This window comes from Xiphias gladius, chromosome 10, assembly GCF_016859285.1.
Source record: "Xiphias gladius isolate SHS-SW01 ecotype Sanya breed wild chromosome 10, ASM1685928v1, whole genome shotgun sequence".
Lineage (NCBI taxonomy): Eukaryota > Metazoa > Chordata > Actinopteri > Istiophoriformes > Xiphiidae > Xiphias > Xiphias gladius.
In genome coordinates, this window is record NC_053409.1 from 25,034,561 (window position 1) to 25,054,631 (window position 20,071).

A 20,071-nucleotide genomic window follows, 5' to 3' on the forward strand; every position below is an offset into this window, starting at 1 on the left:
ATGCTCATATTTTTCCCCAGTAACGTTCGGTTTTGACGGCTTGTCACTTATTTCAGTTAAACTTATGTTAGGCCATGGACGTGCCCTACTCTAGAAGATGCCACGGGCGAGTCGATTTGCGTTTGACCTTTGACCTTTGATGAGTTTACTTTGAGTTTCGTCAGTGACGACAGAGACGGGTGAGATACAGCGATGCCGACAAATGACAGATTTCTTACCATCTTCTGTTTCTATGATCTGTTATTTTTTCGCTGAGCATTAATGTGGAGAGCCTGCATCTAAACTCACTACGATCAGTAACAGTTGACTCAAATCGCTCAGATACAGCGCAGTGTTTGTACATTGACGATAGCAGCATCTTATGACAGGGAGACATCTCCATGGAAACAGTACCTGTAGCTGTTCATTAAGGCCCAGCTTTCCATCGAACCCGTTACATATTTGACGAATGGTCGACTGGTTAGAGGTGAAGGCTGCATGCAACTCTTTCAGGGGTCTCTGTTGGGTTAGACAGAGTCTGTAAACTGCATGCAAACAGCAAAGGTTTCATTTTGAATAAGCAAGAAAAGTCTATTTCCACATTAACAATGCAAGTTTGCAGTTAGACTAGTTATAAGTAAGTTAGGTAAGGTAACGTGGGTATGAGGTAGACTAGTATTCATTATGTGGAGGAGGTGAGTTACTGTGTAAAGGTGTGAAGAGACAGTGGGATAACTCTCACAGATCATCAACACTAATACAGTTCAGATAAAAATGAGATTAAGCAGGACCTCATTTAAATATTTTCAGGGTGGTTTTATTTCTGCCCGTGCAGCTAAACAAGTGTCAGTAATGATATCTGACCTGTTGCTTTGCCGTCTCCTCCCGCAGGTTCCTGAGCTGCTTCTCTCTGCCGGTCAGAGCAGCCTGGACCACAGGAAGGACTCTGCTCACGTCGTCAACACACCGCCGAGCACCATCTGACCCCAGGATAGCGGTGACCTTCGACCCCTGCGTGGCCAGCTCGCTGCCAAGGGTCGCCAGCTCAGCTGACAGACTCTGAGGTAAAGGAGATTAAAATCATGTTCAGGGAAGTCAAGTCCAGATTGAGTTTGTGTCATTTCAGGTAAGATGGTACAAAAATGACAATGTTTTCGGAGGAGTGTGGAGGATATTTTTGGACCTTCAGTATGTCATCAATTAATCCATGCACCATTTTTCCAATTAACCGTTTGGTCTATACAATGTTAGAAAATAGTAAAGTCCCTCAAAAAATTCCCAGAATCGAAGGTGACAACCCCACATCGCTCCCCTTTGTCTGACAAACGGACCAAAATCCAAAAGTATGACATTTTCAATGACATAACACAGAGAAATGAACAAATCATCACATTTAGAACCAGGGAGTGTAAATGGGTCAAACAACATTAGACACTTTTTCTTGCTTTGAGTTTGAAAGCAACCTGAACAAATAAAAAACCCCACAGGTAACGGATGTTGATGGAGGTGCGTTGTGACATATGATGACCAGCAGATTCTTCGATTTAACTGAAGCTGAATGTTGAATAAGGTGGACGATAACACGATTACTGATACAGGTACTAATTATCATGACTCCACATCAAATTTGTCACACGGCTTGTTCTTTAATTTAATGAAATCGAATTTAAAGTCTAAGCGTTTTTCCTTCATTTAAAATGAGACCAACGCAAAATAACTGAACCACGTTGCAGTGGGGAGTCCTACCTGCAGCTGCAGCAGCCTCAGCTGAGCATCTTCTTCGTGTGCCGGTGAGTGCAGCAGGTTACTGATGGCGGACAGGGACAAGGAGGCTCCGCACAGCACGTGAAACAAACCCTCGTCCAGTGTCTGATGGGAGCCGTCCACAGAGGAGGCCTGGGATCAGAGCAGTACGGTCAAACTACGAACGAAGTCTGAAATTTTAGGAAAGTTTAGGAAATTCCTACATTTCCTCTCCAAAGTGCCCAGGATCAGCTGTCTCACTCTTTCAGATGACTCCATTACGTGGTATAAGCGCATACCCACAAATGATGTGCGGCACGTGCATCGTTTCCTGTCAGTCCGGAGCGCATAACTAATGAGTGTAAATACATTTAACGGAATAAAATGCCAGCCATAGACAGTGCCAGTAAAATGGGTTTGATATGACGAAATCTTAAGGAATATAAACTGAAGGGGCGAATCATCTAGTAACCCCTCAGATTTATCTTGTGGATTGGAACTGCTGGTCTTGAGTATGAAACCAGCACCACTCCAGAGGTCACATTTCACAACCTCTATAATCTCTGATAATCAGCCATGATATCGGAGCCTCACCCCACTCGGAGGCACTGCAGCTGTATCTCCCAGCTCTCTCAGATGGCTGATTAGGGTTTGAAGCTCTTTCAGGGTTTGTGTGCCAATCATACGTCCTGCTGTTCCATCACTACGCCTCATAGATGAGTCTGTCACCTTCAGGGAGAGAGAGAGAGAGAGAGTCACGTATACAGAGGGGCAGACAAAAAGAGAGAAAAACACCAGAAGAAAAGTCAGAGATGCACATAACTCTTATCAAGCCCTGCAGGAGTTCCCATAACACCAAAGAGACAACAAAGTGCCTTCTGCTCAAAGAAGGTGATAATCAAGCGTAGCGAGAACACCAATTTTTCTTTTCTTTTTTGTGTGCTGAAAAGTGATAATCAAGCACTTCGGCTCTCATGATGAAGGCCTTACCTCAGAGGGAGGAAGCAGCCAGCTCTCCTCCGAAGCCAGCAGCCGACTGTGAAGGCCATCCCACTTCTTCTGCACAGAGTCCTCCCCCCCATCAGCCTCAGCAGGAGGCGACCTGCAAGGAGAGAAAAAGCTGAAAATGAACACTTCCTCTCTCTTCCTCTTATGTTCTTTCTTTCTTGAAATTGCATAATTCCATTGCCTTACATGTCAGTCTCTACTATGTAAACAGGAAACATATATAAATATGTTGCACATATACACTCACTGAACACTTTATGAGGAACAACTGCACACCTGCTTATTCATGCATTTATCCAATCAGCCAATCATGTGGCAGCAGTGCAGTGTATAAAATCCTGCAGATGCGGGTCAGGACCTTCAGGTAATGTTCAAAGATCAGAATGGGGAAAAAATGTGATCTCAGTGTCTTTGACCGTGGCATGATCGCTGGTGAGGGTTTCGGAATCTGCTGATCTCCTGGGATTTCTCTAGAGTTTTTACTCAGAATGGAGCCAAAACCAAAAAAACATCCAGTCAGCAGCGGCTCTGCTGGCGGAAACGCCTTGTGTATGAGAGGCGTGGTAACGCACCATGTCACAAAGCAAGAGTCGCCTCAAACTGGTTTCACGGACATGACAGTGAGCTCAGTGAAATTCAGTGGCCTCCCCAGTCTCCAGATCTGGATCCAGTAGAACAGCTTTGGGAGGCGGTAGAACGGGAGACTGGCAGCGTGAACGTGCAGCTGACAAATCTGCCGAAATGGTGTGATGCAGTCAGGTCAACAGGGACCATGGATTCAACATGGATTCTTGGGGAATCCAGGCCACGAAGACCTGAGGCTGTTTTCAGAGCAAAGGGAGGAACTACCTGGTATCAGTACGGTGTTCGTAATAAAGCGCTCGGTGAGTGTAGACGTCCTTAAAAAGAATTGAGTGGCATGTTTCTTGATTCTAGTGCATCTGTCTGCCCCATTCTGTCTTGTTTCAAGATGCTGGCAGTTATCATTATGAATATTCTGAAACAAGCTTCATCAGTGTGTTTTTTTTTTCCAGAGGTATTTCTGGGGCATATCTTGCCTTTGTTAGACTGTTGGCACTGGGGGAATAACAGGCAAACGAGGGTAGAGAGAGATGAGGAAAGACAACAAAAGTCCTCGGTTGGATTCAAACCGGGTCTCGGGGGAGCACAATGATGACTTGTTAAAAATGGAAATTTAAAAAAATTGGAGAAAATAGGCATGAAAACAGTAAGATAAAATAAAATTAAATGAAGCACATGCACATTATATACTCTTCAAAACACATATGAGAGAGTAGAGATAGGAGTAACCGCATGTGTATTATTATATACCATGGTGACAGCTGGCTGTGGTCCTCTGACTCCTGGCTGTAAAGTCGAGCTCGGTTGCCCTGCCGGGCGATGGCCTGCGTCAGTCCTCTCTGTTCGGTCAGCTCCTGCTCCAGCTCCTGCACAACAAACCGCAACAACACAGCGTATAGTTATCTGAGCTTCCTATGCGTCCACGTTAGGGTCTTTACATTTTCCTTACATAATACAAAGTTTGCTGTGACTTGACATGGTCAGCAATGGTCCCGATAAGACAGCTATGTTACACTGACTCTCATGTTTTCATGTTGATGCGTTTGAATGGAGTTGCTGGTTTGAATTCCAGAGCAACACATCTGGCTGGCAAAAGTGAAAAAGAAACACAAACTACTACCAACTGAATATCACTAAAAATCAGTGTCTTGGTTTGCTTTTTTTAGACTGAGTCTGATATTCAACCTCTGATGTAGCCTTACGGCTACAGAAGAAATTGTCAGGGAAAGCTGATATGAGGTTTTAATCCAGAGTATTCCAGAGTTTGAGTGTCCCTATTTAAGATATTTAAAGATGAATATCATATGCTGATGCTGACATTATTCCAAAAATATCGGTGCCCCAACAAGTCCAACCCTACACCTCCAGTACCTTCTGCTGTTGCAGGCTGCTCTGTCTGAGGAGTTTGTTTCTCGGGCAGGTGAAGATGTCCTGAACGCTGCTGCTGCGCTTCAACGTAGACCCAAGCTGGCGCCCCGACTGAGCTGCTGACCTCTGAGGAGTAAGAGATAAAGAGGAGACACCGGGAGGAAAAACGACCATCAGAGGTGGAGTCGTCTTTTTCACTAAATCAAAACCAATATTAGTGATTTAAAGTAACTCGCGAAAGTAGAAAGTAGAAATCATTTAAAGTAGAACGTTTGTGGAAATAATTGACTGATTACAGTTTCAATCAACAACTTCATCAACACCCTGAAGACGTTATGCTCATTTCGTAGTCATAGGGAGTAAAAATCAGACTTGTTATCAGATTCCAAACATCTTATCATGAGTTTTGTCTAATAATGTTTGCGTCTTTGTTCCCAATTATTTAACAAACAGCCGACACAGCGTTAAAAGGAAAATGTTCGCCTCCTGTGGGTTTTTAAAGGTCAGCGCTCAGATTTGAAAGACTTGCATCTTGGCTTAAGATTTGCCTGTGAAGACTTGTGGCTCGAGTGGGACTTGTCTGCTTAGTGCTTGTCGGCATGGAGCTAAAAAGAGCTGCTTCCACGCTGAGCGGGAGAACCCCTAGCGGGGTGCTGGTGAGCCTGCAATGGCTTATTTGCAAACCTGTCAATGATTATCAGGGAGTGACTTTGCCACATGTGCCCCGTCTGCTCTGCTTTCAGCCGCAGAAACACCTGCCTCAACGACTTTTTGAACATGTAAACTACATTCAAATTTTTGAGTAGAAAGAGACAGAACAAAAGCTTAGTACATCAAGTGGAGCAAAAGAATTTGATTCTGCGTTTTGTGGGAAAGATGACTTAGTTAAATGTTTTATGTTTCAAAATTTACTTACCGGACTTTGAATATTTGTATTTCCATCAAATTCTTTCAGACATAGTTTAAATCACATGTCCTGCTTTTCAGGGTTTCAAAATAAAAAAAAAAGTGAAGTTACATAACATAATGTCACATATCCATATCCCAAAAAATACCAGACATTTTCTTATAAGGGAAATCATTTAAATTGTTAGTACTGAGAAAGTGACGAAAATAAACCAAAATTAGTCAAACTGAACATCTTAAATAGCAGAACCTATTTTACCAGCCTACCTAGACCTGACTCTGATTGATACTTTCAGCTGCATGTTGTGTTTTTTATCCCGTTTCTAAAACCTCTTTCCCTTATTAAACGTTCAGAGTTTGAATTACGGATCGTATGTACCTGTTCCTGAGGCTCTTTGTGGGTGATGGTCCTCTCCTCTCCCTGTCTGTCCTGTAGCAGCTGCTGGAAGGAGACCAGGTTGGCCTTAAGGAGCTCCAGTTTGGAGGACAGCAGCTCAGCCGCCTCCTGCTGGGATGCCGCAGCTCCCAGTTCATCCTGCTGCTGCGGGTCAGCAACCTGGCCGAGCGATGACAGGCTCGCCACCTTCTGCTCGATCTCCAGGAACATCTCCTGAACACCCACACCAAACAGACTCGTGTTGAACCGTTTGCAGTTTTAACTAGAACTGGAGATCCAGGGATCCACAGATCCAGGGCCCAAACTGGCTTTTACCTTCTTTATTTTTAATTTATGAAATTGTTTACAGTGTTTTAAAGAATTAATTCATTTTTTATCTATTACTCTCCGCTGAGGGTTCACATGCTAACTGGAACTTCAGCTCTCTACAGCGCTTGAACTTACAGTGATTCTTAAACTCCTATCAGCCGTTTTACTGACACTTCCACTTCAACTACTTTCGGTGCATTCGCTTCATGCTTACACTTCAACTGACATTTCAGCTCCTTCAAGTACTTACACGTTGGGTTTACTCTCCAACTATCCCTTGAACTTCTTTCATCGCCTACAATTGATCTGATTCTTCAGCTCCTTTCAGCGCTTGTCGGAGCAAAGTTGTCCTGAGGCAGTGGGCCAATCACAATCGAGGATTCCGGGAACTGAAGGTTGGCCTTGGACCCTTTTGTCCACCAGTTAGACACATCCCTGTCTTTTAATCTCATTTCCTGCTCTCTTTTTGCCACTACTGTATCAAACACAACACTTGAAACAGATTTACATTATGAGGTCAGTTGCGAACAAAGCATCACAAAGGTTCGATGTTGAACTTAGATGTGGGTCACTGAGTGGGAGTCTCTGTGAACGAGGCTCTATAGTAAAATTGAATAGGAGACAAGATCTCATCAGTCGCTGTTTTTTTGCCCACGCAGCCTCATTCAAATGTGACGTGTGAACGTAGGACGTGTTTAACCTCTGGAACTTTAATGGAGGATCGAGTTACACTCCCAGGGTCAGCAGGGAGTGAATCCTGGGAGAAAGGCCAAAGCTCTGAATAAAGACATAATGTTGAAGCCTGTGAGGGCATGACTCTATTGACTGAAAATTATCACACCACAGTGTGAGTCATGCAGATCATCAAACACCGAATACCTATAGAGACTAAGATCTTCCATTGAGGCTTTATTTGTATAACAGGATGAGCAGAGGTAGAAAATAACTGAGTACTGAACCTTTAAGAACATCTCTGAAGTACTTGTACGTGTTTTGCCATTTTTTGAGAGTTCCTGCTTTTCCTCCACAACATGGTAGAAGAAAATATTGTACGTTTTACTTTACTATATTTATCCAAAAGTAACATTGCAACTTTATTTTGCAAGATTTTACAGTGAACATGAAAGCGGATAAAATACAGATGTCAACATTTCAGGAAGTCTGAATAGAAACAAACCTGTTTCAGCTTGATAACAGTCCGTGCATTTTAGACATTTTGTAAAGAGTTCCTCTGGAGCAGCAAGTGTTCATTCAACTGATTTGGAAGAATGAAAATCCACAAAATTTTGAGAAATAGGATTTTTTAAATCCCACTCTTATGCATATATGTTTTCATAATATTGACACATTAAAAGAAACTTCTTTCTACCTCTGATACGATGGATGCTTCTCCCTGAATATAGCATTGTTGACTGTAAAATCACACTGTATAATTCACGTACTAGCTAGAGCTAAATTTAATCATAAAAACTATTGGGTGAATGTTTAAGTTACAAATGAGTTTAATTTGATCTTATTTTATCTTTTGGTTAACAAGAGACCTGCGCTGGTTTAAAAAAAACACTTACCAGCTAATATTGTGTATCTTATATTCAATGTAAACTGATAACATAAATCAATATATATAACCTAGCTGCAGCAGCATTGTACCTGCTACTGTCTCCTGCGATATGTTTTCATGTGTTTGATTGGTAGTTAGGGAAAAGCTGAGAAGACCTTCAAACCACAACTCTTGACTTGTTGATTTCTGACTTATTGATCTTGGCCAGTGTGGTCACCACCCCTGCAGCCACGCTGTGCCCTCAGTGCAAACACCAGCAGCTGGCATTTAGTGTTTATTTTAAACTGTGAACTCTACAATCATTTGTTTTTCTGAGACGAAGGTTGCAACGTCCTGACAATAAGCTAGCTATCTGACATGACATAATATCGCAAAGTTTAGCAGGAGCGAGACGGATGCAGTGGGATTCAAAGAGCAGTAAAAACGTTTGATGTCTAAATAAGTGTGCTGTGGGGTTAACGTTACTGAGAGAATTGTTTGACTTTCCCCACCAGGCCTGGTTTGAATGGACAGTCTTTCATCCACGCGCGACTTAAGACTTAAAGCAAACTTCAGAGGTAATTAAATCCCAGCAGGCGACAGCTATTGAACTCATGAGCTCACTGAGACCTATCTGAGAAACGTGCCGGCCTGAGAACAAGGAAGAAACGACAATATAAAAGAGTATACGGCATTCAATGAGGACAGGTTATGTCCGGAAACGATCGAGATGTTATATTTAAAAAGATCTTTTAAAACAGTCACGAAAAACAAACAAACTCACAGAAAAACATAAAAAATATTTGGCAGACAGTACGAAAGGCAAAAGAATACAGAGATGGATTGTGGTAAATATTGTTAATCAAATTCTAAAACGTGTCATTACTCAAAAATTCCAAAACTAATTTTTAAATTTTTTTTAAATTAAGTTAAGCCATGGATTCAATTGAGAAGCTAACTATTTTTTTCCTATATGCCTTATTTATTAATTCCAATTTTGCTTATTGCTGCTATTAAGTGAAAAACTCGGAAAATGTATCTCGCTTATAGCTAATAGTTGAGGATGGTTACAGAATGGGTTTAAATCTGTGGGGTCTGGAGTGTCCCTTAAATAATTATAAACTTTTTCCTTGTCTATTTATAATCCATGAATACACTGGTCATTTTAAAAGAGCAATTATCAATTAAAAGGGGAAAAAAACATGTTAAAAATACCGTAACATTTGGCAATGACTTATGATGAACTGATAATTAAATTTGAAAAAGGAACAGCAAAGACAACATTTAAAAAAATGACATGAAGTCCAACCCACAGAGCAGCAGCTGGAGCTCTGATTGGCCAGATGTTACATGTTGGCGGCAGATCTGATTTGGGTCGGAGCTCAATATATCTGGTGTATACGTGTTTTCAACACACAGAAATAGCCACTGATTGAATGTGGGGTTTTTTTTTTTGTAGTTTAAGTGTCTCCGTGTGCATCTTTTAACCCTGATCGTTAGTTAGGTTGTAGTGTTAGTCCACAGCACAACCTACTGTGCATCAAGGAAGCACACACACCACATATATGAATATGAGCCTTGTGTTTACAGCCATAAGCGGTGAGACTGCCGTCATTATTGTGTTATCAGCACCGAGGTACTAAAAGCAGACAGGTGACTCATATCTATAACATCCAGCTGCTAGAGGCAGCTGCCAGACAGACAGGCTGCGTGTGTCACTGTACACACGTACACACTCCTGCAGACATGTCTTTAACTTTAACTGACCTCGGCATTCCTGGCCAGTCAACTTTGACCGCTTCCTGCACAGAGCCAGATGTGTCTAAAGTTCTTACATCATACATGAGACTCAAAAAAACAAAAAAAAACAACAACATGGGAGGGAAATTTGAATCTGTGAGCTGCCAAAATATCTCGGGCTTGTGGTTTCTTAACTTTGTTGGTGTTGCAAGATCTGAAAATAAGCAGCATGGATTTGGAAATGACTTATGAGTCATAGTTTGCTCTTGAAAGTACTATGTGCAACTTAAAATATTTGTAAAGTCACATGACCTTACCAGCGAAACATGACTGTTGTTATTATTAGGTGCTTGTTGCACACAGACGGATGAGAAGCAAGAGGATAACCTCAGAATGAAAAACTAGTTCAGCCTCTCGGTTCTTGAAGCCGCGACCCCGAATCAGTGTTACTGTCATTTAAGACCAGCTTAAAGCCGAAGGTGCCGTTCGTCACAGAGGGCAGGAAAAGCTCCACTTGCTTGGTTGAGATACAAGCAAACACGGTCATGTTTATTCCTTGCAGACTTTGCCTGTGATCTTCACTTTCCCCTCATGAACGAATAGAAAATGTAACATTTTCAGACCTTTAAAAATAATTCAGATGAAAGAGTCACATCGCCCTGTGCCTGAACTGCTCACCCTCGTGCTGAGTCTGGGAACCAGTGAGCTGACACGGTAGGTTTACATCAGCAAACAGAGCAAACATTAAAACTGCGATGGCCAATAAAGTGATAGGAGTTTCAAAGCAGACACTTATTCTTGAATAATTACGTATAAAAGCCCCCAGGTTGCAAAATCACGCTGCAGCCCACTAAGATCTGATTTGGTGATTTCTGGGTTTAAAGAAATCTAGATATGCACCTTCAAATGAGGCTAAACCTGATTGAAAGAGGAAGGTTTTTTTTTCCCACTGTTTCAGTAGCCTTTTTGCATGTTTTTGCATTTCTGAATACCCATTAGATTCACAGCGTGGCTTCCCGGGGTGAATGTAAAACAGTGTTGAAAAATAAGCTGGTTCAATTTACAGCATTAATTACACGAGAGGCAGAATAATCCAAACTTAACCATCAGAAAAAAAGTAAAGTGATTCTGCAAAAGAATGGTTTAACAAGAACACGATGAAAACAAAAACCAATAAAAAGGTTCAAAGGTTCAAACATTACATCTATGTGAGACACAGATAGAAATATTTTTTTATCTTTCAATCTGTAGTTAGGACCTAACCTATACGTAACCTAGATGTCTAAAAATATTTACTTTATAACCATATTTATCCCAGACTTAACTAAGACCAGAAAATCCTGGGATTGGCTCGGTCCCCTGGTGGGTGTGTCTTACCTGGCAGGTGAGGAGTTGCTGCTCCACGCTGTCCTGCATGGTGGATGAACCGGCAGCTCCGGCGGCTACCGGGCTTCTCTGGGCTTTCTGCAGCCACAGCTCCAGCTGGCTGACCCTCTCCAGGCAGACATGGAGAACACCTTCTCTGGGGCAGGGTCCAGGCCGGAGCCCGCCCGGCCGAGGCTCCTCCAGTCGCTGGGACACAAACACAGCACACCTGGCTGAGCCTCCCTGCTCCAGGGTCACAGGTAGAAAGGGCAGAGAGGGAGGGAGGGTGAGAGCTGAACGGGCTCCTGAGCAAACTGTAGCTTTCAGATGAATCCACCTGAACAGGTTGTAGCTCTAATACCGATCCAAACAAACAATTATGAGATGTAATTCTGCTTCTCACACCGACACTTTCACTACCTTCCCCCTGCCTGGTTCTCTCCTTTTCTATCTTTCCCTCGCTCTCAGTCTCTCTCCTCTTTCTTTCCCTGTCTGCTCCACCCACCTGTGGCAGAAACCACTTCCTGGAGCGGTGGCCGGGTTCCAGTGACAGCGACTCTTTATCACAGGAAGAGTGAGAGAGACTGACAGGGAGAGAAGAGAGGCCTCAGGCCGCAGGGGTGGAGCTGAGTAAGCACTAAACACGGAATACAAACACTTTCCTAACTTCCTCATGCAACTGTTTATGCAGCTTGTAGCTGTCACTCATCTGATAACTTATTCCATCAGAGGCTTAGAAGTTTTAGTTTTCTTTTCCTTTTAATTTCCTCTTCTTCACAATTTTTAGCCCCTGCTTCCTTTTTGGAGCAAATTATTTTTTGCACGTGCCCTGAAAAGTCCAAAGCTCACAGTTCAGCGAACAGCTTGGTTTCCCTCGTGACTGAGCGCTCTGCAAACAGTTGCCAAGAAAACTACCGAGGATTTGACGCAGCCCTAACAGGACGTAAAACACCAAGAGTCAACAAACCTGCCTTAAGTGCCAGGATCAATCACTTGACTCAACCATTCACCAGGGTTTCATGTCAGTAAGTCTAGTGTGAATAGAAGGAGCCTTCTATGTAACGAAGAATATTTTTTTGATAAAAGGTTTTCTCAAATTAGTAATATGCACAGTCAGTACACTTATTTCATGGTGGGATCACAAATTTTAATAACAGCCAAAGCTCGAAGTAACTCAGTGTATCTTGAAACTATATTAAATGCGAGGGGTCCATAGTGAGTGTGTGAGAGACGAGGACAAGTGGAATGAGGGAATTAGTTAAGTAATTTTACAGCATAATTTAGTAATTCAAGGCCACAAATTTTAAGTTAAGAACACAAATGACTAAATTTAGGAAACAAAATGAGTGTCTCAAGCTCGCTAATGATTCATTTTAGGAATCAAATGTTCAAAATTTGCTCCCCATGCTACCTCCTGGGCTCTGTATGAATGTGAATTCACAAATGTAAAATGCGTAACGGGATAAAAATGCATGAACGGTAGATGCAAATGAAACCAAAACAGCATTCACTGGGTTTTGAGTGTGAGTAAACTCAAAAATGGGGCAACCTGAACATCCAACTCCAAGGCTGTGTGCCGGGTCAAGCATAAAGCCCTTCAGCTAGTAAACCAAATACCAGATGGTTGTTTTCTGACTGAACAGTAGTTTTGTCAGCTCAGTCCATCCGTGAGCTGGGTGCAACTAGGCTCCACCTCTGCATCCACTCCTGTACGGTTAGAGGGTTAGGGGGACGACGGTGCTCCTGTCTGTGTATCATGCTGAAACCTGGGCAGCGAGTATGATATTTTTTTGATCTATCAGGGGTGCTGCAGGACGCAGGCCCGGTCTGGTCCTGATGCTGGCGTCTGAATGTGGAGGCGGGGAGGCTGGAGGCACCGAGGCCTCTGCTGATGTTACACTGAGTTGAGAAGGTGTATGCGCCTGAGTGGTGGTTACAGTTGATGCTTTCTAGAAGGATTTTAGCAGCCAACAATCCTCCATCTGTTGGCAGAACCAGACTTTGAGACGTCTCCACTGACCACCTCGTTGCCTTCTGATCTTACAGCTCTGAAATCTTTGGTACAATCACAATCTTTGTGAGTGTGTCCTGTGCAGGTTTGTGTGTGTGTGTGTGTGTGTGTGTGTGTGTGCTCTGTGTATGTACTGTGTTTGTCTTCAGCCCCTCTGGATTGCTGTCATGCCCCCTCCATGCAAGCCCCCTCTGACCCTGCATGAGCTCCTGACACAGAAAAAGAGACGGAGGAGTAGATCACTGTTGTGGGTTTATTTGTATTTGTGCTCTTGTTTGGATATGTAGACAGAATGGAAAGACAAAAGTGGAACAATATACAAGTACAGCACATGCCATATAATGTAAGACATCTCAGTATTGCTGCTTTCAGGTGAAAACCTTGTATCTCCAAAAATATGGCAGCTTCATAGGCGTTGTTACTTTTCATAGATTGATATTGATGAATTGCTGAAGTTATAGATGAGCCTCTAAAAGCTTGCATAAAAGCAAGTAGCATAATTTTCTGATTGTTTATGTACAATTGCTCTAATTAGGTATTGCTAGATTAAAACTAAATTTGGAGGTTTTCACCTGCCAACAGCAGTGTGTTAATCAGTAATCATGTCAAACCAGTGCATTTTCATGGCCAATGATCATCCGAGAAAGGTTGGATTTCTTAAGTATAAAGGCTGTATTGCAGAAAGTTAGTGATTACGCTGAGTCATAACAAAACCAGAATCTTTCTCCACACATTCCTGCTGCCAGGAAGAGACTGAGCATTTAATCAAAGTAATAATTACTCAGTTACTCAATCAATTCTGTAAACAACAATTTATTATCAAATTCTGCTTATGGCAATACAAATGGCAGATGCATTAAAGCAAGCAAGCAAGAGTTTATTTAACATATGCTCTGCATTTGCTGGCAAATAAGCTCCAATGGTAAATGAAAAGGTCAACGATCAAGAAGTTTAACCATTCTAAATTCCCATTCCCTATATGATACATTTTAAAACATGGTTCACAAAATATGTCTATGAGTACACTTTGTTTCTGCCTTTTCTAAAAACATTACCCCATCAGAATTCAGGGTTCTGCAAAAGCTTATTACAGACTGTTAAAAACCATCCACCCCACATGCTAAATACCATCAGTCTGCTTTCATTTTTTGATAAAACAGTAACCATCACCCTGCCAACCACTTCTCTCTTAGTTGCAAATAATGTGCTGTGTCACCTTGAACCACATCTCAGTGGTGTCTGCTTGTCACCGAATTGGCAGAAGTACTCCTAGGATGGGTAAGCTCAGTAATCCTTCATGTAAACACACAAGTAAACTTAGAAAAAGTACGTGTTTGGCACACATTAGATTTGAATTAATTACTTATTCTTATCCTCTATTTTAATTTTAATATTTGCAGTAAGTAATACGGATAAACAATCCAAAACAAACAAAGCATCCACAGCTTTGAGCTGTAGAGGCCAATATATGGATTTCTCTGCCATGTAAATGCACTGAGGGTTTAAAGTCAGACATTTCTAGAAGAACTGAGTTCTAGGCTTGGTGCTAGAATATGTCAGGTGTTCTAGACTTGGTTCAAGAAGAATGAATGTTCTAAGCTAATTTCTTGAAGAGGTTAAAAGTTCTGAGTTTGTAGACAAAACACAGACTCTAGAAAAAGTCAAAAGTGAGTTCCAGGTTTTGTTCTAGAAGATTCTCGATTCTAGAAGAGGTCTAAGGTTAGATCTAGAAGAAGCTGGGATATCTAGAATGGGTTCTAGAAGTAATTGGTGTCTTAGGTTTGGTTTTAGAAAAAGTGAGGAGTTCAGGGGTTTTGTTGCAAAGACAAGCAATGGTTCTAGAAAAAGTCAAGGGCTCTACAGCTGGCTCAAGAAGTATGGAGCTCTGGATTTGTGCGTAAAAGTGGGACGTACAGATTTTAGTCTAGAAGAATTTGGATTTGAGTTTCAATGGTCTGATTGAAGTAGAAACCTTGAAATTGAGAGTTCATTCCAGCGGACAGTGGGCATTTTATGGTGGGATCTAGAAAAAGTTGGTAGATCAGGTAGAACAGGTTGTAGAAGTAATTTATGTTTTACGTTTCGCTCAAGAAGACACGAGGAGTCATAAGGTTTAGTTGTATATAAAAAACAAACCTCTAGGAGAAAAAAGGGCTATACAGCTAGTTAGGAGAAGAGTATAGAGTTCTATATCAGGGTGCCAACATTGGTATAAAGGAATTTGGGAATTTCAGTATTGTGGAAGAGGTAGTTCTTTTTCCAGAAAATTCTACAAGAAGCCTTGTAATCTAGGCTTGATTCTAGAAGACACCTGGACCTCACAGGCTGGATCCTGAAAAAGTTGGGGGATCGTAGAAGAAGTAGGTTTTCTAGATTTGGTTATAAAAAAGGGTTTTTTTGTAGTAAAAGCCTTGGTTCCAGAAAAATTCAAGAATCTTACAGCTGGTTCAAACGAAACATAGAGCATTAGATCTAGTAGTAGAAGTTGGAATTATAGACTTAGTTCAAGAAGATGGGACTAGAAACAGTAGGAGCTCCAGGATTCATTCTAGAACATTGTAGACGAAGACCTGATTCTAGAAGATTATTAATGCGTTGTAGAAGACACTGCTGTTCTAGGCTTGGTTCAAGAAGGAACGGCAGGACTGACTTTGATTCTAGACACACTGTGAGTTCTAAGGTAGGTTCTAGAAGAGACTGGAAGCTCCAGGATTGGTTTCAGAAAAGAAATGACAAGTCTAACGTCTATTGTAGAAGAAGTTGTGGAATCTAGGCTCATTTCGAGGATGGTTTGGAGATTTTGCACATTAAGCTAGACGTAGTCCTTGGCTTAGAGTGAGAAGAAGTGAACAGTTCTACTTAAACAAGTTCTAGATCTAAGAGACTACACATTTCTGTTGGGGCCCAGAGTTGGATTTGGAAACTTTTACGGTCGAGGCTGTGTTTACCATGCTCTCAGGCAGAGACTCATTTCTGACTGTGCCCAGGGGGTTTGATAAAGCTTCAGATGAACTTGCTTCTGTGTTGTCAGTGGGGCCCTCAACATCCTGAAGAAACATGAGCAGGGTTAGAATATCAGTCAGGTCAGTCAGTTAAATACACTGATCATTTAGTCTACAGGGTTACCCACAAGGTCAGGAGTCACACAGTTATTGATACACTCTGTTAAGGAATTTAAGGAAGTTACATAATGTTACAGACATCTTTTTGTTATCTTTATAACATCGGCTTTATGGTAAAATAAATTCAATGGCTCTTTTTGGCAGTTTTCAGTACTTCTTCAATCTTATTAAAGGATGGAAGTTGGCATCATTAAAATAAATGTAAAATGGAAATGTGAAGTAATTTTACACTATTAGCTAACTCTTAAGTAAAGTACAAAACATGCATGAGCTCAAATTACTAGGTCACAAAACTGTAAGAAACTGATAAGAAGAAACAAAAGATCCACCACAACCTATAACTGAGATTAATTAAAAGATATGGCGGTCAAAGTTCTATACTTTTGTTGCTCTCAACAAATCCCATTAAAAGATTATAACCAACAATGTGTATTCTCCAACTTTCCTACCTTGTCTTTGGCACTCAGGCCCAAGTTCATTTGTTCCTACTAAAGAAGCAAATCTTTTAAAATGGGCCGAAGATTTTTAAAAAAGGCAAAGTAAAACTTCTGGGTACCATAGTTTTTAGCAAACAAACAGGAGTAAATAGTGCAATTATTGGGGACTATTTTCAGACGTGGATTTCGTTTCCTATCGAGTATTTATGTCGGCAGTACAGTGTATGTGGGATTGAGAGAAGATAATCTACAGTGTGTGTTCATGGTTATGATTGCAACAGTGTGGCTCGATGTATTTTAATAGTTTTATGACAACACTGGAGCAACTATATTATGTATCAGGCTTCGGATACACAGGCAATACTTGTTAGTAGGATCAATTCATTGTTGGTTAAGGTCTTTTTGTTGGATTTGTTGACAATATGGAAATATTGAACATTATCAGACTTATCCTATTAAAAAAAGCGAAGAATTACTCATTTAAATTATTTCAGTAGGAGCCAATGATGAGTTTTGACAGTGCTGAGAGTTGAGTTACCTGTCCATCTTCTCCAGTCTGTTCAGTGCCTTGTCCAGTAGCAGCTTCAGCCTCTTCTGGGACAACAACCACAGGTTCCTGACACCAACAATAACATATATTATAACAGTCTATATAAACAAACAGATGAAACTGTTAAATGCTGAAAGAGAAAAGACTGCTGGTAACCTTTATGAGTTAACAGAATTCATTCATCTACAGTGCAGTCACACAAATTACAAAACCTGTTTGATACTGCCCTCTAGAGGAAGAACAAAATCCAGGGAGGTTGAAAAAGAAAAGAATTGGAAACTGCAGTGACTGAATAGATTTATTAAGGATCACGAAAGGATCTGATATCCTGCGTAGGGAAATAGTAGTAGAGGTGAGGAGGGTGAAGGAACTCAGTGCCAACAATGTGGAGTGCGGAGTGACCCAGGTCAAAGAAGGTCAGAGATTAGTCATACAGCCTTTACAAATGGTTTAATAGGTTCAGTAGGATAACTAAATTGCTGGGATTTATGATATCAGGAAGAGCAATATGGTCTCAGGTGTCTCATCAATTTTAACAAAATTGGTTGACTTTCAAATGCTTTCTTATAATTTGTTCTAGAAATCGTTACGGCATCCAGTGTGATAAATCCCTCCCACCTACTTTTAAGTAGTTGACCTTGGTAACAAGCAACTCCGAGGGGGAAAAAAGAGGTGATCGAAAGAACCGAAGGACAGAGAAGGAATATGGATGAATGGTTTTTCCACAGTAGCTCTCAACCTTCTTTACCTCTGGAGAAGCACCCAGGAAAGCATCCCAGAGCCACCACAAAACACCTCCTCCACCTTCTTCCACTGTCTGCTGCTCACTGTCTTTTGTCTCTCTGGCTTCTTCAGCCTGGAGCACGCCTTGATGCTCCCGCTGCTGACACGGAAACACGCTCATGTGCAGAGTCACATGGGGGGTGTGGGGTGGAGGGGCTCGTGGTGGGGGCGGGGGCGGGGTGCGGGGTGGTCAAAGTGCATCTGGGACTCTGAGCTGCAAACTGACCATTGTTTCTGCTGACGACAGTCATTGTTTACTTTTGCACTAAAAGCAGCTATAACATGCTTTTCAACCTTTATAACTTTGGAGAGTTATATTTGTTAATTACCTGGATATTTCAAAAACCTTTCCACTGATTTCAATTAAATCTGGTGAAAGGTTAGGCTGTGGACCAGGGAAAAAGTAGATAATATGCTTTTTTAAATGCAGATCAAGGAATTATCTTAAAATATTTCTTAACACTGAAAAATAAATAAATTAAATTCAGTGTTTTCACCATTTTCTCATAAACTACTACACTGTCTTGTGAGAGAGTTCTAGTTTAATCAGAAACACATAGCTATGATGCCTCTAGTAACTTTGTTAAAACTGAATACACCATGTTTTTTAAAGTCGCAACATTACATCAAATTAAAATATTCTACAATATCTTGCATATAATTTTATACAATATTCCCACAAAATTCTGCCAGGCATATTTGGTATCTTTAGAAACTCTGGGATTTCCACTAGAATTTAAAGTTAAATTATCTGGGTTTAAACAAAGTGTGTCTGTTCAACATGTGTTTATAATGAATCCAGTTGGGGAGGTTAACATGATGGCCAATTTTTGATGTGAAAATGATGTCTAATGAGTGCAATATGTCAAACATTAGCTCAATGTCCCTGTGCCTGCACTTTTAACGGCAAAAAAGATTAGTATTAAGCATGCAGGGAAAACAAACAACAACTTTGGAATATTTTACATAATTTGTTAATAACATACGAGTGGGTACGCATGCATGTTAGTAGCAACCACTCTACACTTTGCACTAATATATCATAAAGAAGCAAACAACAAATTTAAGCGCCACCTCTCAAGGCTACAGAGGGTAGCTAGTAGTAGATAGTCGATATTCAAAACACAGGTTTTATTATCCAGTGATGTTAAGTTCATGTAATTGAGGTAACAGTGAGCATAAACATGTTTTGGTGGTACACCGCTGAAGATCTACGTGTGTAAAGACACAGTGTTCACCAGTTTGGTTGTTTCTTTCAGCAAGAGAAGAGAGGAGGATGGCGCCCTGGCTTCTTTACCTGAGCACTGTCAGGTGTCCCGGACTGCCTCTGTTCAGGTGAAGACCACTCCACGGTCAGCGGTGTGGGTCCAGATATCTTCAGTACATCCTCTTCATCATGGACAATTTTGATTTGGCCCTGCTCTGTGTCTTCCTTCTGAGAGCCAGCCAAAAAGTAAAGTTCTTGTTAAATTGACTATTACTTGTCTTCTACACATGGTGACTTTGGGGCTGTAAATAATCTTGGCAATATAGGATTTTAAATCAATCTCAAAATAATATTTCCCTTCAAAAAACGGAAAATATTTCAAACTCCCAGATCTCCTAAACCAGTTTTAATCACTAAAACGAAACAGTAACCTAATAACAAAGCACAAAATACAGTTTTGGACAGTGAACCAAACTAACCTCAGCCTCCCCTGAATTGGATATCAGGAGGTGAGACTGAGAAGTAGTCTGCTCAGCTGACAGAGCTTTGGCTTGGATCGGAGTTGGAGGCTGCTGGATGAACAGCGCTGGGACTTTCTGCAAAAACAGTGAAGAAAAAGGTTCAGTGAAGGACAAGTCGATAGTGCAGGACTGACGGATTGATTGCTTGATTTACTGACCTTCTCCAGTTCCAACAGTAGAGTCTGGAGCTGGTCCACTACACTAAAGACAGTCAGAGTCTCGTCAGCCTTCTCTGGGAGACAAAGGCCTGGTTTACACTTCTGGATCTCAGCCACTGTTCTCCTCATGGACTGGATCCTTTGCTCAACCACCTGTACACATAAGAAGAGCATTCAGATAAAGAAAATGATGATTAAAAACAATATTATATATTTTTTGAATGTTTGTATTGCAAAGTGGACAGTTCAGAATTGTACACACTGCAAAAAAGTTCCACCATGTAGAAATTATAGTTTGAGCCACTAAAGCATACACTGACTGCCTCTGGCACCGACAATCACTTG

At 41.3% G+C, this 20,071-nt stretch overlaps 1 protein-coding gene across 1 annotated transcript in view; it reads right to left on the reverse strand.

Moving 5' to 3' along the window:
* The window catches only part of syne2b (spectrin repeat containing, nuclear envelope 2b), a 156,898-nt gene that overhangs the window by 57,778 nt on the left and 79,049 nt on the right, over window positions 1-20,071 (reverse strand). Inside the window, exons 73-88 of the mRNA XM_040137436.1 lie at window positions 19,727-19,879; window positions 19,527-19,643; window positions 19,138-19,275; window positions 17,806-17,937; window positions 17,046-17,123; window positions 15,828-15,995; window positions 13,083-13,157; window positions 10,950-11,180; window positions 5,966-6,196; window positions 4,684-4,806; window positions 4,063-4,178; window positions 2,713-2,824; window positions 2,317-2,451; window positions 1,726-1,875; window positions 844-1,038; window positions 394-498 (exon numbers count right to left, since the gene is read on the reverse strand). Coding sequence (XP_039993370.1) covers window positions 394-498; window positions 844-1,038; window positions 1,726-1,875; window positions 2,317-2,451; window positions 2,713-2,824; window positions 4,063-4,178; window positions 4,684-4,806; window positions 5,966-6,196; window positions 10,950-11,180; window positions 13,083-13,157; window positions 15,828-15,995; window positions 17,046-17,123; window positions 17,806-17,937; window positions 19,138-19,275; window positions 19,527-19,643; window positions 19,727-19,879 — 2,259 coding nt within the window. The remainder of the gene's footprint in view (window positions 1-393; window positions 499-843; window positions 1,039-1,725; window positions 1,876-2,316; window positions 2,452-2,712; window positions 2,825-4,062; window positions 4,179-4,683; window positions 4,807-5,965; window positions 6,197-10,949; window positions 11,181-13,082; window positions 13,158-15,827; window positions 15,996-17,045; window positions 17,124-17,805; window positions 17,938-19,137; window positions 19,276-19,526; window positions 19,644-19,726; window positions 19,880-20,071) is intronic.